At 42.0% G+C, this 23366-nt stretch overlaps 1 protein-coding gene across 1 annotated transcript in view; it reads left to right on the top strand.

The window, feature by feature from the left end:
* LOC145406369 (ral GTPase-activating protein subunit beta) overlaps positions 1-23366 on the top strand; it is a 174280-nt gene that overhangs the window by 136167 nt on the left and 14747 nt on the right. The window contains exons 26-31 of the mRNA XM_080277534.1: positions 8119-8212; positions 14824-14982; positions 19028-19198; positions 20776-20911; positions 22331-22486; positions 23154-23281. Coding sequence (XP_080133660.1) covers positions 8119-8212; positions 14824-14982; positions 19028-19198; positions 20776-20911; positions 22331-22486; positions 23154-23281 — 844 coding nt within the window. The remainder of the gene's footprint in view (positions 1-8118; positions 8213-14823; positions 14983-19027; positions 19199-20775; positions 20912-22330; positions 22487-23153; positions 23282-23366) is intronic.

The following is a 23366-nucleotide window of genomic DNA, read 5'->3' as shown; positions in this document are numbered from 1 at the left end:
TCCAAAAATTTTATACTTTGCCATAGAAAAATATTCACCAAGAATAAAGTAGTAAAGATTAATAAAGCTGGTTTGAACAGTGCAAAACTATGATAAGTTACCTTTGCAATTACATATATATATATATATATATATATATATATATATATATATATATATATATTTATTTATAATATATAATGTGTGTGTGTGTGTATACGGTAGTTTATGGCTATTTATGCATGTTATTGCACGGTAAAGTGAAAGAAAAATGATGCTCAGTTTTGAATGATTCTTAGTTGCATATTCGCTTAGCGATCTTTCTCTTTGATCGGTCTGTGTGTGTAAATGTACTTTTCATGATACAGTAAGACCTCATTATAACAGACTAATTGGGGCCAATGCCATTCCGAAAAAAGCGAAATTCCGATAAAAGCGACATCCGGACTTCCCCCTGCTAATCTGGACTTTTTCCGATATATCAGACATTAGTCCGGATCGCACCAATGGTTCTTAAACTGTTTTAACTACCATTGCTGTACTGTACTATCTTATACCTTCATTACAATAATCAAATGGTGTAATGTATATAATAATACTGTACTGTACACTGATAAACATGTCTTTTATTTACTTTATTGTGGTGACCATAGCTGAAGTAGTCAGGCAGTCCGGACTGCTTCTGGCTTTATCGGACTTTTTCCGACATATAGGAATTTAATCTGGTAGCTCCTCATGTCCGATAAAAGCGAATTCCGGTCTACTGAAGTCCATTATATCGAGGTTTTACTGTATGTGTAAATGTACTTTTCATGGTAGAATGCTGGTTTTGGTGTCATTTTAAAGCTGAATAGTTGTACTTTATTGTAGTATGTTCAGAAAAGGAAAAGAAAGTATAAAAAGTCAAAATGACGAGTTGAAGTTACAATGCTCAGTCGCGATTTACAAAAGCATCTTAAAATGATGCATGAACGAGTCATCAGAATCTTTGATTTTGGATTTGAAATGATGACTGACGGCAGTGCTACCCTTAAGCCCAGCTGGTCGTGAGATACTGAGGTTTTTCTGTTGTGCATTGTCTCATCAAAGTAGTCACAGTGTTGCCAAGTGTTTACCTCGGAAGAGAGACGCACCCACTAGAGCTCACCAAAATTTGACACAAATCAGCCGAAAATTTTCCTTTTGATGGTGTTTTTTGTGCTTAAGAACGCAATTTGCGTCTACGTGCATTTATATGCCAAACCACAAAGAATACGTTTGTGTCAACGTGCCTCAGAGGGTTAAAATGTAATAGCTACCATGTCCCGGTATAATGTTAAAAAATTAATTGCGATTTTGCCACAATGACATTTTTAACAGCCACCTCTGAGAATCTCATGCGGACATGGTGATGTATGCAAGCCAAAATGGCCGCCCAGTGTTTACATTGGCTGTGATCATTGCCTTTCATTTTATTTTGTGCATGAAAGGCCACTGAAACACCATTGTTATCACCAAATAAAAGTGCAAGTATATTATAATTAGTGCAGTGTGCAATATTAAGTGAAGTGATATATTTTTGTGTGAAATATTGAAACTTGTGACTTGGATATCGTGTTAACCTTGCGTAACCATCATCCCCTTTTGGGGCCTCTGCTCATTCATGGAAGGCCACTGAAACACTGTTTTTATCGCCAAATAACATTGCAACTGCTTAACATATACTGGAGTGGGCAATATTAAGTGAAATTATTTATGTGTGTGAAATGCTGAAACTTGTGACCTGGAAATTGTGTTAACCTTTCGTAACCAAAATCCCCTTTTTGGGTTTCTATACAGCTGACCGAGCCAAGATTTTTCTACCCAGTGTTTACATTGGCTGTGATCGTTGCCTTTCATTTTATTTTGTGCATGAAAGGTCACAGAAACACCATTGCTATCGCCAGATAAAAGCGCAGGTACGGCAGTGTGTGATGTTATGTGAAATGATACCGTATCATTTTGTGTGGAGTGGCCATCCAAGTAGAGAGATGGCCTGCAGTCCTATCGGACCCAGGTTCAAATCTCTGCTGGGGCAGAGAACGGTGTGAGGATTTGAATTTCATTAAATCAGACTTTATTGATCTACCAGAAGATCTGCCGACATGTCGTAAAAATACCCACGCTAATACCAATACACCATTCCAGTACGACACAACCCTAGCATGTATTCAATGTGGACAGTGGGTGTTAGCATTGAAGTGGTGACATGTAGAGGTGTATGGTATGTAGGAGGACTACTGGGCCTTGGGAGCAGGCAATGAAGCATATGCCCAGATGGTGGACACATTAAAAAAAAAAAAAAAAAAAATCTTGAGGGAGGGGGGGACCCATGGTGATGGCTCTTACCTACATAGGACAAACTTCATGTGGGTGGTAGAGTTTTTTTTAGGTCATTTTAGACTTTGCGATCGAGGTCATCCTCCCTAACCCTATTGAATCCATGTTATATCAGTCTTGTTATGCGATAATCCTTTATGTAATAGGTCATCACTTGATGCAAGGTCATCACTTGATGCAACCCTGTTGCATAATGTGGTAACGCTGTATTAGAGTTTCTTTGCATGTTTAATTTGAAATGCCTATCATTTCGTTACCAAATACATTAACCCCTTAACCCCGGGTGACGACCATAGTCGATTTAGCAAAATGTGCTCTACACTCTGGGTGATGACTATAGTCGATCTAGCAAATTCTGAAAAATTGCGAGTGTTTTCCTCCCCTCTGCCACCCTCCACCCTCACAGTCAGTAAGATATCTTAGAAAATAGTATACTGTATACAGTCATCCCTCTACTATCCAACGTAATAGAGCCAAAAGCATGTCCGGAAAGTGGTCCCATCCAGAAAGTGGGCCCCAACCTCCTGGACTTGTACTTATGGACCCTAACCTACCTTGACTCAGAAAAACACTGATACAACTCCCTACTGAACATGCATAGCACCTACTTAAGACCCAATTCACACCAATAAGGGACATAAAAGACTGAAATAAATGCAAAAGAACCGGAGAATGAGGTTTTAGAGGTGCGTATATACAATATTAAACATTCTGGGTACATACAACAAGCCCCTGGCTCCTGGACTGGTACTTATGGACCCTAACCTAGCCTAACTAAGAAAAACACCTCCCTACTGCACACGCATAGCACCCAAGACCCTATTCACACCAATAAGGGACATAAAAGAGTAAAATGAGGTTTTAGAGGTAAGTATGGAAAATACAGTACAATATGAAACATTCTGAGTACTTACAACAAGTCCTTGGCCATCTTGATGAATAACCCGCCTCCTCTCAGACTCTGACAGTAAAAAGGAGTACCTGAAGCACCTGCAGTACACTGTACATGAAGTCTTGCACTGAACATAGTCATTTGCACTCAGAATTCCATTCTCTTAACACTGCACAGTGTAGTCTTACTTGCGCTCCATTGTACCTTAATGAAGTAAGTGTTGCACTCTGCATGTAAGTCTTTGCACTCATAAATCCATTTCCTTAACACTACACACTCTAGTCTAATTTGCGCGCCATTGAACATCAATATAATCAGTGTTGCACTCTGTACTTAAGTCTTTGCACTCAGAATTCTAATTTATTAACACCACGCACTGTTTTTTCATTGCACAACACTGTAAATTTCCGTGTGGTGTAGTGGCGAGTTCTTGCTGTTTATTCACTGTCAAAGTCTGAGAGTAGCTGATGCAGGTGGCCTAGGGGTGCATCGCTGGGACGTGCTGATGGACTACCCACTGCAGACAACTCTGAAGAGAGGCGCAAACTCACATCCAGTGGCAACTCCACCGTGCCTGATATGCTGGGCTGTGGGTCGGAGGATGAGGGCCTGTCTTGGGGAGGCAGTGGTGTGGAGCCAGCTGGTGGCTGGGCACAGCGAGGGTCACGGGTCTGAAGAAGCTGTCAGTGGTTGATTGACGCAAGGAACGATGATTTTGGCGATTAATGATGCGCTGCCTGAAAATGCGCACTTCCTCCACAAGTCCCAAGGGCCCCATCTCCCTGTCGCAGTCTGGGTATTCCAGGTAGTCGAGAATGAACTCTACATGTTCTCGGAGTGCGCTCAGCTTGGGGATGGCTGGAGTAGTGTCACGCTGAGAGGAGTCCGCATCATCGTCGCCGTCCTCGTCGGAATCTTCAAGCTGGGTACTGACACATGCAACTGAAGATGCAATCTTGATATCAGACATGGTCTGATACCCAGGATCGCCCTTGTCATCATCCAACCACTCATGCGCTTCGTCCACATCAACATCGTCACCATGCGCACGTAGATGTGCATGGATGTCATCCATGTCAAAATTTAGGAAATCGTGCTCCACATCTGTTCCGAGAAGCAGACGAGACCAACCATTTTCTAGAGTCTTGACAGAGACATCCTTCCATGCACTGGCCCAGTTGTAGATTTCAGACTTGATGTAGCGGCAAAGGTTTTCCAAAGTCCTCTGGCCTCGCATGTCCTGTCCCTCCCTGCGCTCGTCCTCATCCTCGAGAACAACTATCACCTCGCCCAGGAACTTCCTTTGGTACAGCCTCTTCGTTGCCACAATCACTCGTTGGTCCACTGGTTGGATGAGAGCAGTCTTATTAGGTGGCATAAACATTCACCTAATGCGGCCATTCTCAGCCACCAAGTCCTAGTCGCCCAGTTGGGCAGGTACATTATCGAGGAGAAGGAGGGCCTTTACCTGGTTGCACGGGATTCTCAGTTTCTCTGTCTGGTAATGGATGACCTCCTTGATGAAATGGCGGTGGCACCAGTCTTTGAAGATCTGGGCAGTGAACCATGCCTTCAAACAATGGTACCAGTCGACAGGAAGGACATCCATCACCCCATGAAGACACCGAGGCTGCTTTGCACAGCCAACAATAATGGGCTTAAGCTGGTGCATGCCGTTAGCATTGGCACAACACAAAGCAGATATCCGTTGCTTGGAGAGCTTGCGGCCAGGTGCATGCTTTTCCGTCTCCTTGGCTGGAGTGTTCGTTGGCAAAGAGCGATAGAATAAACTAGTTTTATCAGCGTTGTAGACTTGACCGAGAGTGAAGCCCTCCCTGTCGATCAAACCCTTCACCTTGTGCCGAAACTCCTCTACTCCATCCTCGTTGGCGTCCAAAGCTTTGCCATGAGACTTACGGTTGGTAAGGCCACATCGTAACTTGAACGTGAAGAGCCAACCCTTGGATGCCTTGAAGTCTAGGGCGTTGTGAAGCCTTGTGAACTTCTCAGCAGCAGCCTTCAGCTCCATGCCATGCACCAGTACACCAGCAGCATGTTGTTGTTGATGCCAAATCAACGTGAAGCAGTCGTCTTCAGCATACCGGGGAGTAAACATCATCTTCCTCTCCACGTTGCATTTGTTGTTTGACGAGAAGTCAGCTGTGTACTGCATGAGTTTGTTGCAGGATCTCTTGATATCAGACAAAGTAGATCGGGCCAGATTGAATTCACGGAGGATGCGTGAGGTTGACCATCCTGCGTCCACCTTGTCCAATATCTCCCTCTTCTTCTCCAGAGTCAAAACCACTCTCTTCCTATTCTCAGGCAGTGGGGCCATCATCTCACACACACTAACAAGAGGCAGGAGAGCAACAGCAAAGCCTGCAGCAGGTAGAGCACCACCACAAAAGCGAGCAGGTGGGCGGCCATGATGACGAGCGTGCACACACAACAAGAGACGGTTGGTAAGTGGGGAGGATGCAGGGGCGCTCTAGCGTACTACAGCAGAACTACGCACCAAAACACAGCTGGTCCATGCCGCGCGTGCCGAGTTCAAATTACGGGGGGGAAAAGTTGGATTTTTTATTAATTTTTTGTGATTTTTGGGCAATTTTGAGAATATTGAATCCCGGGACCAAAATGTCTGGTAAGTGGGGTGTCCGAAAAGTGGGGCGTCGGGATAGTACGGGGATTACTATATACATATATGTAATATATATATATATATATATATATGCCAAAACTTCACTTCACTGTGATGATATGTATGCAAAATAACCACAGGAGAAATGAAAGGAGCGAGATGAGTACTCTCGGATATTACATCTTCAGACAGAGTGAGACAGACACGTAAAGGGTAGAGGTCATTTATGCACACCCGGAGCAGGGAGTGCACATAGAACAAAGGATGACCTGAATTTTTACATGTGGCCTGACTTATGGACACCTGCAGCAGGGAGTGGCACACAACAAAGGATGACCTGAATCTAAAAATGGGCGATGCGTGGAAGAATAGGTACCTTTCTTTTTTCTTCCTTAGAGAAGCACCTCACAAAAAAGCCACAGAATTTATCCCACCCCCACCTTTTGTTAACACGTTGCTAAGCAGCACAGCCTTTTGTTAGGTTTTACTTTAAACCAGCTTCTTCTGTGGGTGTTACAGACTATCTAGGTTGCATGTGCCACCTCCAGTATCAAAATGGGTTATACCTTTAATATTTGAGTACTGTACAGTATAAACTCATACTGTATTAAAATCTAAAAATCATATTACCATGAATTTTTTACTGTAGGTTAAAGGAAAGTTACATTTTATTAAAGTCATCACATCAACTGTCAGTGATTAAAAATCTTCAAAATCATTATCATCCACATTTGACATCATCAGTTCATCAACTTCGTCCTGGGTTAAAATTTTTGCAGTTCTTCGACATGAGGATCAAACTTTGAATTCAAAGGTGTAGCTTCAGCATGGGCTCGCTCTTCCTCATCCGCCCACAAAATGTCATCTTCTATGCCATTCACTGAAGTGGATATTCCACATTTCTTGAAAGAGTTGATGACTGTTTCCACAGAAATGTCATTCCATGACTTAAAACAGACCTGAAGCATGCTTATTCCCACCACTTGTATATGACTTTTTACTACTGATCATCCATGCGTTCCCTTGCTCACGGATACGGTCTTTGAATGGTTTATTCAGATAGACATCAAGTGGTTGTAGGACTGAAGTTAATCCACCAGGAATAACAGCAGTGTCACTGTTGCTTAGCACTGTTGATAATGAGCCCTGCTTCAGATTTGGCAACCCTGTGCTAGGTGGTAAACAACCCAGCCATTTGCTCTCAGACCGAGACACACGCTGGTGTTCATGGCATGGGCTTAACAAGTTACTCACCTTTCTCATATTCTCATGGCTGTATCCATGGAGATATTTTTAATAAAACTTTGCCTTCATATAGAAAACAAGTGATTGATGATGATTTTAGTAATTTCAACAGCTTTTGACAGTATATGTACTATATTCAGGGAAACAAGGTTCAAGGTGAGTGTTTTACGATGTTCCCTGTCACGCCTATGGATCCCATAACCACAGGATGTAGAAGTTAGGATTTTATACTTGTTGTTTAGGAATACCCCTAATTTTGGGCATTTTTTTTTATGATCCTTTAGACTGGGAAATATGGTATGTGAGTGAGGTAGAGAGGGGGGGGAAAAGGGAGGGGGAGGCCAAAGATGAGATGGAGGGATGGAGTGGAGAGGTATATGTGAGAGAGGGGTGTGAAGTAGGGGGAGGGCAGTGAAATGGCTGGGGACAGGGTGACATGGATGAGATTTGTTTGTGGCTACCCCTTATGGGATTAAGGTGTCTGGCAGTAGATAGATAGATAGAATTTTCTTCCTCTTGATGAAATGTCTGAGTCGTACAGTATGTTTCTATTTATTCATGAATTTCACACGGACCTGCCATGAGTCTTGGATAGTGACAGAGGGTGTGACTGTACAGAAGAAATGGCTGGTGCAGAGTTTGGTGCACATGTGCATGGCAATCTCACTGATTTGTCTTGTTAAACTAGAAGTTAAGATTGTGGGTGTGGATAGAATTTCATGTCTTTATTCATGCTGTTGAAAACTGCAACTTTTATGTTTTCCATTTCTTTTTCAGGTCCTATTCACTTCTTTGTCATTTTTGTCGTCATACTTCTGATGCTCTTTCATACTTAAAATGGGATGGAGACAGACTCAGTAGCAAGAAACGAGAATGTATCAAAGTGGTTAGGATGATGATGATGATGATGATAATGATGGTGATGAAACTTTTCTCTCATTGTAGGAATGGAGAACGTATTCCAAGTAATTATTATTATTATTATTTTTTTTTTCACCAGAGACAAGTCAATCCCAACATTAGAGAGTGTTATAATGAGTGATGAGAAGACAGCTGTGGAACACAATAAGCTCCTTCAGATTTTGGATCATCAGGTTAGTACTTCCTGTAGTTTTGAAGAGAAAGCCTATGTTTGTAGAGTCATTACAGACATACTAATCATTCACACACACACACACACACACACACACACACACACACACACACACACACACACACACACACACACACACACACACACACACTGCTCGCTGGTGCAGTGGTAATGTTCCCGCTTGCCAACTGGTGGACGGGAGTTCGCGCCTCGCTCAGGTTGCAAAAAGTTTCACTGACGAAGTGGGTGGTTACTGTCCCCCTTGAGCAAGGGGATGGGTGTGTGCATGTGTGAAGGTCACAGCCTTGCTCTTAGATCGGACTATATGAGCTCTCACCTCCCTTCCGGGAGGGTAAAAGCTGACGATCATGACCATCAAGTGATCCTGACCGACCCGGTGAATTACACACACACACGCACACACACACACACACACACACACACACACACACACACACACACACACACACACACACCTTTTTTATTAGGAATCTGTATGGTACAAAAGAATAATTATGATATCTGTGTATTTTTGCGTTTGATCGGTTATGAGTACAGTATAGTAAATGACAAGCACATAGTGGCCCAATAGGGCCACATCTGGGATCAAGTCCTACTGAGGATTACTGGTCTGTGACTAAACCATGTCTGTCACTTCATGACTCGCAAAGCCACAAAATGGGGTAACATATGTCCTCATCAGTAGTACCATGCAAATAAGCATTATCTATGTCATCCACATTTGACCTCCTTGGGTTTCGATGTGCCAAACATCAGAAAACGTGAAATGACGGGCAGAGAACAGTGGTGTAGATTATAATTGCATGTGGTCAGTTGCACGGGAGCCACACGCATTTTTGTGTTTGATTTTTCTCCCGGCATTGGGAACCCTCTACAGGTCCTACCACTGGCTGGAATGAGATGGGTATGCCCAGTACATCAGAGTAGGTCCATGTCAAGTTTGGTTTCAGTGGATATCTCAGGGGCAGGCGCTTTGGGCTGCTAAGCGCTTGCCCTCAGGACATGTACTGATACCAAACTCGACATGGACCTGCTCTGACATACTGGGCATGCCCATGCAAACTTTCGGTTCATTCCACTCAGCGGTATGATCTGTAGAGGGTTTCCTGTGTCTGGCGTATAATTAGGCACAAAACTGCATGCAGCTTATGCACAACTGACTGCATGCAGTTATAATTTACTTCATTGTTTTCAGCTTGTCATCCCACATCTGTTTATGTATGACATGTCGAAATTTGAAGGGGTCAAATGTAAACAGACACACATGCAGACAATGCTTATTTGCATAGTATTACTGCTGAGGACAAATGCTACCCCATTTTGTGACATTGTGATTTAAGAAGTGATAGACTTGGTTGAGTCACAGACTATTAATCCTCAGCAGTAGAGCTACTGAGTGGCATCTCAGAAGAGTATGATTATGTACCAGGTGAAAAGATGATAAAGATGAAATAAATTAATGTTTGTCAGATAGGAACTGAAATAAAATCTGGAGGGGCCCTTATTTAATTGTAGCCCATCTTAAACCAGTGATGATTGTTGGAACAAACAAAAAAAAGTTTCCTTCAAATTTTGGGTACTTTTGTGTACATTTCCTGATGATGTATCTTGATATTAATCTAGCGTGAGCCTGATAAAAGGTATTGTTTTGACCATACCATTGATGTATCCAGTAAAAGTCCAATTATTTGGCAGCTGATTATGTGATAGGTCCGATATTTCGGCAGTTTTGAGAAATAGTCCCATTTATGAAAGTCTTTGATTGTTCGGCAGATATTCAGAATCATCTTGGCAGTCCAGGAAGTGTTATCTGTGACCTGTAGGCCTACTGTGTCTTTACAATTGTGTATGTTCACTAACTTCTGTATTTTTCAGATTCAGGTATAGTACTGTATTGATTACAGTATTGTGCAGTATCATACAGTACAGTAACCCCTCCCTCAAATTAACGAAGGTTACGTTCCAAACTCCTCCCCAGTTCTTGAAATTCACTAATTCTTGACACCTTCCTGAAAATGACATTTACTGGTAATTGCGTAGCCTATGAACAGCTGATACTGTAATGCATTACCCATAAATAAACGTTTTTTGTTAAATCTGTTTCCCCATGTTCTTAGCCGTTTGGCTGTGAAACTCGTTTAATTTGTCAGCATAATGGTGGAAGGGACTGTCCCAAGTGTTTAACTAAACCTTTAAACCTAACCTAATTTAACTGTACCTAATAATTTAACCAAACCTAACCTGCATGTGGGAAATTGGGAAATGAAATCCATCTTTGAATACCTAGAGTAAGTTTTTTCCATTGCACCAGAAACAAACAGTCATAGGTGTGGCTTAACAGTTTAATCCCTCAATGGCTGTGGGTTCAGAAATTTGCGTGTATCCCTGGCTGTCCCCAGAACAATTCTTTGAGAACCCTAAAATCAATTAATTTTTCTTAAAGATGCGAAGAGAATAGTCAGGCGCACCTAGCAATGTGTTTTTTTAGCTTCCAAAACCCATCCTATGATTCCGTATGATTCATGGAGGAATTCATGAATTACGTTGCATGTGCCACATGGGCGAAAGCATCTGAGATTAATTGACCACCTGACTGCTTGGGATAATAGTGTAGAGTCGTGTGAACATATCAGTGACCATCGTCCCCTTCCCATAATTGTTCACAGTTTTTATATCTCGCGCTAACTTGACGTCGTTGACACCGGTACTGTAAAGGGTTGTTCAGCACCGGGGATTATTAGGGGGTTAGTGGAATACATTACTGTTTGCATCAATACTCTCTCTTTCACATATACATACAAAAACAAACAAAAGAATGAGCGGTAAATGTACATTTAACTTTCAGCAGAAAGGCCTTACCAATTCAGTTCAAATTCCTCCAGTTTTTTTTCTGCATTTTTCCAACTATTTTTTTTAGGATGAAAGTGTTGATTAGTGAAGTCATTAATTATGAGTTCAGTGCTCTCTCCAAACACATTTATAATAATATAAGTAGTGATGACAGTGTTCACCAATACATACTGCGTAAGATGCTGAGTGGGTAGGTAATATTCCATATCATCTCGGCAGTCCAGGAAGTGTTATCTGTGACTTGTTGGCCAACCGTGTCGTTACACTTGTATATGTTAACAAATTTCTTTATTTTTCAGATTCAGGTATAGTACTTTATTGATTACAGCATTGTACAGTATCATACAGTATACAGTACTCTTTCTAAGAAAAACACATTTGTAATAATATAAGTAGTGATGACAGTGTTCAACAATACATGTAAGGTACTGAGTGGGTAGGTTTTTTGATTATTCAGCACATCTGATTACAGTAATCCCCGTACTATCTGGATGCCCACTATCCGGACACCCCACTTACCGGACATTGTCTGCCTGGACTTTCAGAACCCAAAAATGGCCAAAAAAAGAAAAAAATCCCCCCCCAAATCCGAATTTTTTTTCCACCCGTAATTTGAAATTGCTGCATGATGCCAAACGGCTGTTTACACCACGGCCCCTTCACCCCTTCCTTCCTCCCTCTTCCCCCTCCCCTGTCAGGGTTGCCATTTGATATTTTTCATTACCAAATGTGGGCCAATTTGATAATGAAAAACTCATTTGGTAATGAATCAGAATAATGCATTACCAGACAAAATTTTCAAATGTATGAGGATACACAGGATGGAGATGGTGGATTGTCTGCTCTCTTTGATTAATCTGCTACCCTACATAGCGTGAAAATAATCAACATGCTGTTAATTATAAGGAGAGTGATTACATGTATTTCCACTTGTATATGTAGTGAAGAATAAATGCTAGCTTTACGAACTTGGTAATGAAAAGTTAAATTTGGTAATGAAAATTGAGGAGTTTGGTAATGTGGCTGAGTTGCGATCTGGCAACCCTGCTTCCCCCTCACCACCAGTTACTGCCTAACTGCAATCACGAGTAGATGTTTATTGCAATGGATGCCGCACATGCTCGTTTTTGTGAGTAAACAGTGAATAATCTGCAATACCTTGCCACTAGACCACACGGAAATGTACAGTGTTGTGCAGTGTTAAGAAATTAGAATTGAGAGTGCAAAGGATTAACTGTGGAGTGCAAACTGACGGTTGAAACTGGCGTGGTGCAATTAACAGAATGTACAGTGTTATACAATTAAAACTCATACAATTATATCTCACAGTGGGACTGAAACAGGGTTGTGTGATGTCTCCATGGCTGTTTAATATATACATGGATGGGGTTGTAATGGAGGTGCAGGGTAGGGCAGTGGATGTGGGGGTGGCTCTAATGAATGAGGGTGAGATTTGGAAGCTTCCAGTGTTGCTGTTTGCTGATGAGACAGTACTGTAGAGTGAAGATGAATGGGAGTTGCAAGGTTTGGTGAATGAATTTGGAACAGTGTGTAGGAGGAGGAATCTGAAAGTTAGTGTAAACAAAAGTAAAGTTATGGTGTTTGAGAGGAATGAAGTCACAGAGTGTGCAGTGAGGTTGGATGGTGAGGATATGGAGAATGTGAGTGCATTCAAGTACTTGGGTAGTGTGATGAGTAAGGATGGAACTTTGGGGGATGAAGTGCATGAAAGGGTACAGCAGGGAAGGAAGGTTGTTGGTACACTGAAAGCAGTGATGAGAAATAGGAAGGTGAGTATGGAAGTTAAGAAGTCACTGCATGATAGTATTGTGATCCCTGCCCTGACGTATGGAAGCGAGGCATGGACCTTGCAAGAGGGGAACAAGTCAAGAGTGAGAGCAGTGGAAATGAGTTACTTGAGAGGAGCATGTGGAGTGACGTGGAGGGACAGGTTGACGAATGAAGAAGTGAAGGAACACTGTGGGGTGGATGTGGATGTGGTTGAGAAGATTAGGAGAAATACACTGAGGTGGTTTGGACATGTGAAGAGAATGGAGAATGAAAGACTGACTAAGAGGGTGTATGTAGGTGAGGTGGAGGGAGGGAGAGGGAGAGGTAGACCGAGGATGAGGTGGAGGGATGTAGTTGAGAGGTATATGAGAGAGGGGGGAGTGAGTTGGGGGGAGGGTAGTCAAATGGTGGGTGACAGAGCGACTTGGAGGCGTTTTGTCTGCGGCCACCCTTTGCGGGATCGGGGCGTCGGACTATAGATAGATAGATAGTAAAGAATTACTGTAAGTGCAGCACAACACTGGATTACTGTACATGCTTCATGAACATTTTCACCACTGCCAAAGCCTTGGCGAAGGCAGCCACAGACTTGCTGTAAGTACCCTGGCTGAGGTACAGTCACTTCTAATTCCTCATTCTTTGGATCCTTTTCATTTATTTCATGCTTTATGTCCATTATTGGTGTGAATGGGTCTTAAATAGGTTTAAATAGGTGCTATGCATGTCTGGTAGGGAGTTATTTAGGCGGCTTTCAAAGTTAGGCTGGGTTAGGGTCCTTAACCCATTGACTGCGGCTGTATCATATATGATTTCCTGCTTTCAAAAATTCCGCCATCAGAAATGGCATGAAATAAATCAGCTAGCAACTCATGGCACCATATAGAATACTGTATTGCTATACATAGATTATGCATTTTTATGAGGTGCTTACCTATAAAATGCCGAAGGTAAATGTACGAAATCTTCTCCGTGCTGCCGCTAGCAGTAGCCCAAGCAAATATTGGATGAAATCGCTGGATGAGTGTAGTAATGATAGTGATACGTTGTTAGATGATGATGATGATGGTTCAGATGCAGATTTACACCTCATCTGATCGCAAGATTGACACTGACAACACAGTGCAACCATAACACATCATTCGCCTGGCACCACCGCACAGGGAATATTTATTACTTCATGGACCTGTATCAGAGATAATTTTTCTGTTTGCCATATTGTGTTATATACCATTGAACTTGGGAGTTTTTTCTCTATCTTTTGACTATTATTATTTTCTTAATATTTTTTTCTAAATATTTGAAAACTGCCGCACACAGAATGTACATGTAAACAAACCCTGATGCAGTGAAAGGGTTAAGTACAATTTCAGGAGGCTGGGGCCCACTATCTGGATGGGACCACATTCTGGACATGCCTTTGGCACTATTACATCAGATAGTAGAGGGATTACTGTACGTGGCATCAGCCCGGTCCTGCAGATGCCGAATAATTGGACTTTAACTGAACTTATCTCATCAAGTTTGATTTTTTTTTTTCCCTTGGGGCAATATGCTGAAACTTGAGTATCATGTTGATAAGGTATGTTTAACTACCGGTATATTTAAAAATACAGTTATCCCCTTAATATCCGGATGCCCAATAACCGGACACCACACTACCTGGACATTTTGGTCCTGGGCCTTTGGAACCCAAAAGTGGCCAAAAAATGAAAAAAATATTTTAAATATCCTATTTTTTTTCCACCTGTAATTTGAACTTGGTGTGCGGAACCAAACAGCTGTGTTTACGCTTGGCTTCTTCGCCCCTTCCTTCCTCCCTCCTCCCCAGTAACTGTCTAACTATCATCGTGACTAGACGCTTATCACAGTGGATGTTTTATAAATCATCTTTGTTCAGTGTTCACCCCCATTTACATGGAGCTCTCAAAATGCACCAATTTCTCATGCCAGATTGCATTTGAGGAGGGTGTGCGTCGTCAGGTGGAGCGAGACACGTCCGAGTACCCTGATGTGGAGACAGAGTGTGTGGCACCTCCTCTGTGCCATGAATTCCAAACTGCTCGCCTTCTTCTCTCACACTTTGGATTTTTGTCACTTGATGCTCTGCAGGTGTGAATATGCAATAAGATTTCACTACCAGTTTAAGGAACAGCGTGGTGGACTGAATAGGTGAGACAGGCTGTGGCACAAAAGAAGAAAGCATACAATGAATGGATGAGAAATAGGGGCGTGGAAGAAGTTGAGAGGCGGAAGAGAGTGTTATATGTAGAAAGAAAGAGGTAGGTGAAAAGATTTGATAGAGAGAGTAAGAAGTGAGTGGATGAGGAATTTGGAAGGAATTTGAATGTAAAGTGGAGGGACTGTAAGAAAATGTTCTGGAAAGAGGTGAAAAGAGTAAGACAGGGTGGAAGTGAAGTTAGCAGGGGAGTGAAAGATAAAAATGGTAGATTACTAGTGGAGAAGGGAGAAAAATTGAGCAGATGGAGAGAACGCTTTAAGGAGTTGTTGAACATAGAGGATGGAAGTATTGCGAGTATAAGTGGCTGGGGAATGGCTCGGAGAAGGAGGGAGGTGAGAAGACAGGAAGAAATCAGTAGGACAGAAGTTGTGGAAGCAATGAAGAAAGTTAAATCGGGGAAAGCCCCAGGAATTGATGGAGTGTGTGGTGAAATGCTGAAGCATGGGGGAGAGATAGTAGTAGAATGGATGTGGAAGATGTGCAGATTGGCCTGGGAGGAAGGTAGAGTCCCGGAGGATTGGAAGTCAGGTATAATTATTCCCTTGTACAAAGGAAAAGGGGAAAAAGAAGTGTGTGGTAATCATAGGGGCATTTGTCTTCTTAGTATAATAGGAAAAGTGTATGGTAGGATACTTATTGACAGAGTTAGAGAAAGAACAGAGAAATTAGTTGGAGAAGAACAGGGAGGCTTTAGGAAGGGAAGAGGTTGTGTAGATCAGATATTCATTCTTAGATCTTTAGTGGAAAAGTTTCTAGAGAAGGGAAAGAAGTTGTATGCGGCTTTCATGGATTTTGAGAAAGCATATGACAGGGTGGATAGACAAGGATTGTGGAAGTGTTAAGAATATATGGAGTAGATGGGAAGTTGTTGAATGCTGTGAAGAGTATGTACGATGGTGCGAAGGCTGCAGTGCGTGTGGATGGTGAACTAAGTGAATTTTTCTCTTTGAAAGTTGGGTTGAAACAGGGATGTGTCATGTCTCCAAGGTTGTTCAATCTGTACATGGATGGGGTAATAAAAGAGGTACAAGGTAGCGTAGTGGATGTTGGAGTGGCCCTGGAGAGAGAGGATAGTGTTTGGAAACTCCCTGTACTGTTGTTTGCAGATGATACTGTGTTGTTGAGTGAAGACGAAGGGGAGCTGCAAGGCTTGGTGGATGAGTTTGGGAGAGTGTGTAAGAAACGGAATCCAAAGGTGAATGTAGGGAAGAGTAAAGTGATGGTCTTTGAGAGAGGTGAAGTCAGTGAATGTACAGCGAGGTTGGATGGTGTGGAATTGGAAAATGTGAGTATGTTTAAGTACTTGGGTAGTGTGATGAGTAAGGATGGAGGTTTGGAGGGTGAAGTGCTTGAAAGGGTACAGCAGGGAAGAAAGGTTGCTGGTTCTTTGAAAGCAGTGATAAGAAACAGGGAAGTGAGCATGGAAGTGAAAAAGTTACTACATGACAGTATTGTGATACCAACTCTAACGTATGGAAGTGAAGCTTGGACGTTGTTGGAAGGACACAAGTCAAGAGTGAGAGCAGTGGAAATGAATTATTTAAGAGGAGCATGTGGAGTCACATGGAGAGACAGGCTGACAAATGACGATATAAAGGAGCGTTGTGGTGTGGATGTGGATGTGATAGGAAGCGTTATAAGGAACACACTGAGGTGGTTTGGCCATGTGGAGAGGATGGAGGGTGAAAAACTGACGAAGAGAGTGTATGTGAGTGAGGTGGAGGGGGGAAAAGGGAGGGGGAGGCCGAGGATGAGATGGAGGGATGGGGTAGAGAGGTATATGAGAGAGGGGGGTGTGAGCTGGGAGCAGGGCAGTGAAATGGCGGGGGACAGGGCGACTTGGAGGCGATTAGTTTGTGGCCACCCAAACGGGATTGAGGCGTCTGGCAATAGATAGATAGATAGATCTTCCTGACTTTCTTCATAGTGTAATAGAAAGCATATGACATGGTGGATAGACAAGGATTGTGGAAAGTATTAAGAATATATGGAGTAAATGGGAAGTTGTTGAATGCTATGAAGAATATGTATGAGGATGCTAAGGCTGCAGTGTATGTGGATAGTGAACTTAGTGACTTTGTCTGCCTGAATGTTGGAGTGAAACAGGGATGTGTCATGTCTCAATGGTTGTTCAGTCTGTAAATGGATGAGGTTATAAAAGAGGTACAAGGTAGGGTAGTGGATGTTGGAGTGGCCCAAATGAGAGAGGATAGTGTTTGGAAACTTCCTGTACTGTTGTTTGCAGATGATGCTGTATTGTTACTGCAGGGCTTAGTGAATGAGTTTTGGAGAGCATTTAAAAAATGGAATATAAATGTGAATGAAGGGAAGACTAAAGTTATGGTCTTTGAAAGAAATGTCATCGTTTGTACAGTGAGGTTGGATGATGAGGAAGTGGAAAATGTGAGTGCATATAAGTACATGGGTAATGTGATGAGTAAGGTTGGAAGTTTGGAGGGTGAAGTGCTTGAAAGGATGCAACTAGGAAGAAAAGTTGCTGGTTCTTTGAAAGCAGTGATAAGGAATAGGGAAGTGAGCATGGAAGTAAAAAAGTCGCCATATGACAGTATTGTAATACCAACTCTAGCGTATGGAAGTGAAGTTTGGACCTTGTAGGAAGGACACGAAGTTAAGAGTGAGAGCAATGGAAATGAGTTATTTGAGAGGAGCATGTGGAGTTAGATGGAGAGTCAGACTGACAAATGAAGAAGTGAAAGAGCATTGTGGTGTGGATTTGGATGTGATAGAAAGCGTTAGGAGAAATACACTGAGGTGGTTTGGCCATGTGGAGAGGAAGGAGAGCGAGAAACTAACAAGGAGAGTGTATGTGAGTGAGGTGGAGAGGGGGAGAGTGAAGGGTAGACCGAGGATGAGATGGAAGGATGGAGTGGAGGAGGTTTGAGCTGGGAGGAGGGCAGTGAAATGGCTGGGGACAGGGCAACATGGATGCGATTTGTTTGTGCCCACCCCAACGCAATTGAGGCACCTGGCAACAGAGAGATAGACCTCCCTGACTTAAGTTGGTTCTTTTATCAGGATGATTTGTGTATCACCACTCGGGCATATTTCATGTTCTTTGTTTACAGTATTTCCATATCATTTGAAATTTCCTCTTATATTATTTGTCCGACTGCAGAAGTGATGGGAAATGTACAAACAGCAGCAGTGATAGAGATTTAGTAAGCTGTATTCAATCACCTCATCAGCCAGAAATTAATGTCTTTTTAGATTTTTGAAGGTCAGTTTTGATCCACACATTGTGCTGTAAAGTTTTATGTGGCTAGAGATTATGAAAAAGCTACCTTTAAGAATTATTTTAGATGGTATTATGGGTTAAGATGAAGATTATGATTAGGATACATTTTCATAGTAACACCATGAAAAAATTATTACAAGGCTTGTACTTATTTTCAGGTTAAATACTGTATTGAGGCAGTTGATCACCTAGTGGCCGTGCCATTATGTAGCTTCTTAATGACTACAGATTTGTATTGCTTGCTTTCGTAAACACCACCAAGGTATATTTTGATTAATTCCTAATGAAATTTGGGTTTCATAAAATGGCATTTATTTTATCCTAGAAATGCTGATTATAAGACAAAGATCAGTATATCAGTGGCCGCATTGACTAATTACTTTATTACTGTGTACCATAATCAAGGAATAGATCGAATTTTCTGTGTTCATGACAAACTGTAACTGTGTGTGTGTGTGTGTGTGTGTGTGTGTGTGTGTGTGTGTGTGCGCACATATGCATGTGTGTGCATGTCCTTGCCTCCATGCACATACAGTATATGCATTTGTGTGTACTCATGCATGCACTGATCTTGTTCTGAATACGTTTCCCAGTTTCTCCTTCCTGCCACCTCTTATCCCTTTTTACTAATACTGTACTCTTGAACTCCCTTTCACAAGGAGTCGGTTGAGTGTGCAGTGCCATCACTGGTGGCATTGGATTCAGGTATGGGTGGCTTTGGACGTGACCTGGATGCCTTGGACAATACCAACACCCGTACTATTGATACCGCTCACATCTTCTATGTTCGTGCTGGCCAGAATCACCCACCTGACATATTGCAGAATGTGGTATGCTAATGTATTTGCATTCTGTACTCGTTACCAGAATCAGTGTTGTAGCTGGGGGGCACTCACCATCCACTCACTCGATGTAGTGCTGCTCTTGGGTGTCTGCCCTTTCCTCTCCATCCTTCTTTCCATCTATCCTCTTCTGTCTTTCTTTCCTTCATTCTTTCTTTGTCCTTCTGCCTACGAGTGACTTTACACTCCCTCTTCTGTCTTTCTTTCCTTCATTCTTTCCTCTTCCTTCTGCCTGTGGATGACTCTACACTGAGTGACAAGGCAAATGGTTTCCTGTACATCAGGAAACCATTCACTACATGGGGTGGTAATCATATATGATATAACCAATTTTTGGCGCCTGGTGGTTTAGTGAGTAATTACAGTGCTTCAGTCAGATTGAGCTGGTGAAGGTTTATATCCACGGGATGGTTGGCATTTATTGCACACGTAATACCACTCAGGGATGAGTGGGGCTGGTCACTCTCATCTTAAATGTCAGGACCAACTTGCCTAGCCCAGGGCTCCTATGCTTCTTATGGAGCAATGTAGGATTGGATGATGAATGAATGAATGAAAGAATGTTACAATGTTTGGAATATAGTCCTGTTCTTTGTTTGAATTAGGAGTAACATTTATGTATTTTGAGCCCTTTTTGTTACTGGAGAGGGACACCTTCGCTTGGCAGCACCCATAGAACTGGATGGCTCCACATCCTGGTTATGCAAGTGTCCCTCACCTCCTGCCCAGTCCCCTGAAAGGAGGATTGTGGGCTGCAGAGGAGGGCAACTTCAGTCTGCAGTCCACTGGTGCTGCATTTCCGATGAATCTGAGGTCACAACAACGTGAAGTCTGTTGTGCAGCTGTATAATCGTCTTTATTCATTCATTCATCATCTAATCTAGTGTTGCCCCACGAGAAGCGTAGAAGCCCTGGGCTAGGTAAGTTGGTCCTGACAATTAAGATGAGAGTGACCAGCCTCACTTATCCCTGAGTGGCTTTATGTGAGCAATAAACTCCACCCACCCCTTGGATATAAACCTGCACTGGCTTAATCCGATTGGAGCACATTAATTTCCCACAAAACCACCAGGCGCCATAATTTAGTACAGTAATATAGTTACCACCCAGCATGGTAAATGGTTTCCTGGTGTACAGGAAACCATTTGGCTTATTCAGTGTAGAGTCACCCATAGAAAAATGGATCTGTTTGAATATTTCTTCATACCATACACTGTGTTATCATTTAATGATTTAGTTGACTCTGTGTATCCTGTGTGGATAATTTTTAACCTTAATCAGGCAAGACTTAATCACTTACAAAGCTAGTGTCATGTACTTTTTTGTAGTAGTGATTGTTTCTGTTACTGTTTATGTAGTTTATGAAAGATTGGTTTTGGGGAGGTTTTGTGTGGTTTATTAAGTAAGATAACTCTGTTCTTGATGTGAAGTTCAAAGTATAAGTCAGCAGATTGATTGCTTGTGTGTTGATAAAAGGATTTAACTTTTGTATTATACTTTGCAGACTTACTCATGTACACTTGAGATGTGTATATAATACTATTTTTATTATTATTATCTTGCAGTTAAATGCAAACACAGTACATCCACACTTCTTGGAGCTACTTGGTGGGCTAGGGTGGACAGTTAATGTTTTCCACCACCCCGGCTGGACTGGCCATGTTAGCACTGCCTTTACTGTTACCACCTCACCTCCTGAGGGTATGTCATCATTGCTTCTGTGCTACACTTTCATTCTTGACCATTGCTTTATATGATTAATCCACTGGATTCTTATTTAGTTAGGCATTGATGCAGTTTAATTTTCATAGCTATTTCTATTCCCATTTGTAGCTTCTAATATTGGACTTTTTTCTGGTCTCATTGCAACATTTTCTTCAATTTGGTCTCTTTAGAGGTAATGAAGTATTTGTTTTATACCATATATCTTCTGATTGTCATGAAATGCCGTTCATACAGCTCATTAACTTTTGAACTACAGTAGTATCTTAATCACTTATTTATATTGTAATCTGTTCATGATGCAGTGGTAGGATATTCCTGTGTGAATTAGATACAGAAAATTTAGTAAGTTCGTTTGAGGTAATGCTGATGTCTGATAGCAGTTCTCTTTTAACCCCCACCACGCTAATTCTTATCAACTCGATTACCTTCCCTGAGTCATTGTTTTAGGACTTTTTTTTTTTCTTTTTTCTTTTTCTTTTTCTTCTTTTTTTCCTTTTTTTTATTAAGTTGATTTTTTGTCATCAGATCAAGTGTTTTTGAGCTTGAACTCTTCATCACCCTCGTCCTTTTTTAATTTACGCCTCTTGGATGGGTGTGATGGCAGCGATAATTTGCCAACACCATGGGAAGTAGATGGGCGTGAATCCGCCATTGCTGGGCTACAAACAAGAGCTGACTTGCTAAATATGTGGTATTTGGCAACTGGTTTGGGACAGGGCTTGGCAACAGCTCCTGGTGGCATAGAGGGAGGCTCAGCGTTCCCATGGAAACCACTGACGCTTCCTCGTGCTTGAAACTGTGGCGCAGAGACCCATCGCCTCATATGAGGTGATCAGCGCTGCCAGTGGTGGCCTGCATATCTGAATTACTAAATATGCGGTATTTGACAGCTGCAGTATGGCAGGGTTTTGCAACAGCTCTGATGGCATAGAGGGAGAGTAAGTGTTCCCATGGAAACCACTGACGCTTCCTCATGCTTGAAATTGTGGCGTGAAGATCCATCGTCTTATATGAAGCAGTTAGCTTGACCAGGGGTGGCCTGCATATCTCCTCATATGAGGTGATAAGCATGGCTAGGGTTAAATATTTACTGGCCTAATAATTGTCAAGTCATAAGATGAGATGCCATGCACCAGTTCTCTTTTAAATACTGTATATACTGGTCTTCTCAGGTCAGCATGAGAGTGTCTGCTGTTGCGACTAGTAGTTTGCATGCCATAGTACACTTCATCTGACCATAGAACTAGCTGCAGAGGTATCTCTCTCTCTCTCTCTCTCTCTCTCTCTCTCTCTCTCTCTCTCTCTCTCTCTCCCTTCATCATATCTAAAGTCAGACCTGTATTGTGTCTGTCTTGCTTTGTTTCCTACTAATTGCTCTTGATCTCCGGCCAACAGCTGTGTTAGATAACAGCCATGGTGGGAGTGGATTCAGTGGGCGGACCCATGTCCTGTACTGGTCTGATGCTCTTAGCGAAATGGCCTTTGTTGTACCAGCTCCAGCTCCTCCAAAGGCTGCCACTCCTACTCCACCAGTCACCTCTGCAATGGAGGGTATGATCTTTGATGCATATTTAAAATTTTGGACTGACAGAAAAAAAAAGTTAATGCTCATTTTTTATCAACCTGAAACTAGTAAACAAGATCTTGGAAGTCAGGTTTAGAATTGTGTTTGATCATGAACACTGGTGTCAAAATCTCACATCCTTAGTCAGTTTTTATATACCCATATTTTCCCTTCCTCTCTTCTTGCTCATTCATTTTTCATATAAACTCTCTTCTTCATAGCCTTCAGTACCTTCTGCAGTCCACCTCATTTTGACATGCACTTTTCGCCACCCTGGTCATATCCGTTGTGGGACCATACAATTTAAGCACACCATCTTCTACCATTTGATCAGGAGATTTCTTTACTTCATGTCTTCAGTGTATGTGTATAACTCTTTTAATCCCTAACAGTCCCACCTCTACCTCTCATGAAATATTAATTCCTTGAGGTTGTAACTTCCTTGGTCATTTTAAGTTTTCTGTTAGTAAATGCACAGAAATACAATAGAGTACCTATACTTGGATAGTTTAAAAAAAAAAAAAAATGAGGAGATGCTGTGTCTGTTGTTACTTTATTTGTATTTATTTTTATTTCTTTACCGTCATGAAATATAATAAACCATTTTCAGGCACTTTGTAAATAACTTTTTTTTTTTTTTTTTTCTTAAAATAGGTCAGTCTGTAGATACATGTGATAAGTCTGGCAGTATAAAAGGCTCTGGCAGTGAACGATCTGACTCCCTCCCACCCACTGACACTGAGGGTGAACCTGGCTCATCTATGTCCTCACACACATCGCAAGTGAGTGCAGTATTCAGGAGTGAAATCCAGAGGAGAGAATTGTACTGATAGTTCTGCCTACGGGTGACTTTACACTCCAACTTCT

This window comes from Coenobita brevimanus, chromosome 70 (genome assembly GCF_032717465.1).
Source record: "Coenobita brevimanus isolate Jiangsu-jjx chromosome 70, ASM3271746v2, whole genome shotgun sequence".
In the NCBI taxonomy this organism is placed as follows: Eukaryota; Metazoa; Arthropoda; class Malacostraca; order Decapoda; family Coenobitidae; genus Coenobita; species Coenobita brevimanus.
This window is presented reverse-complemented; position numbering and strand designations above follow the sequence as displayed.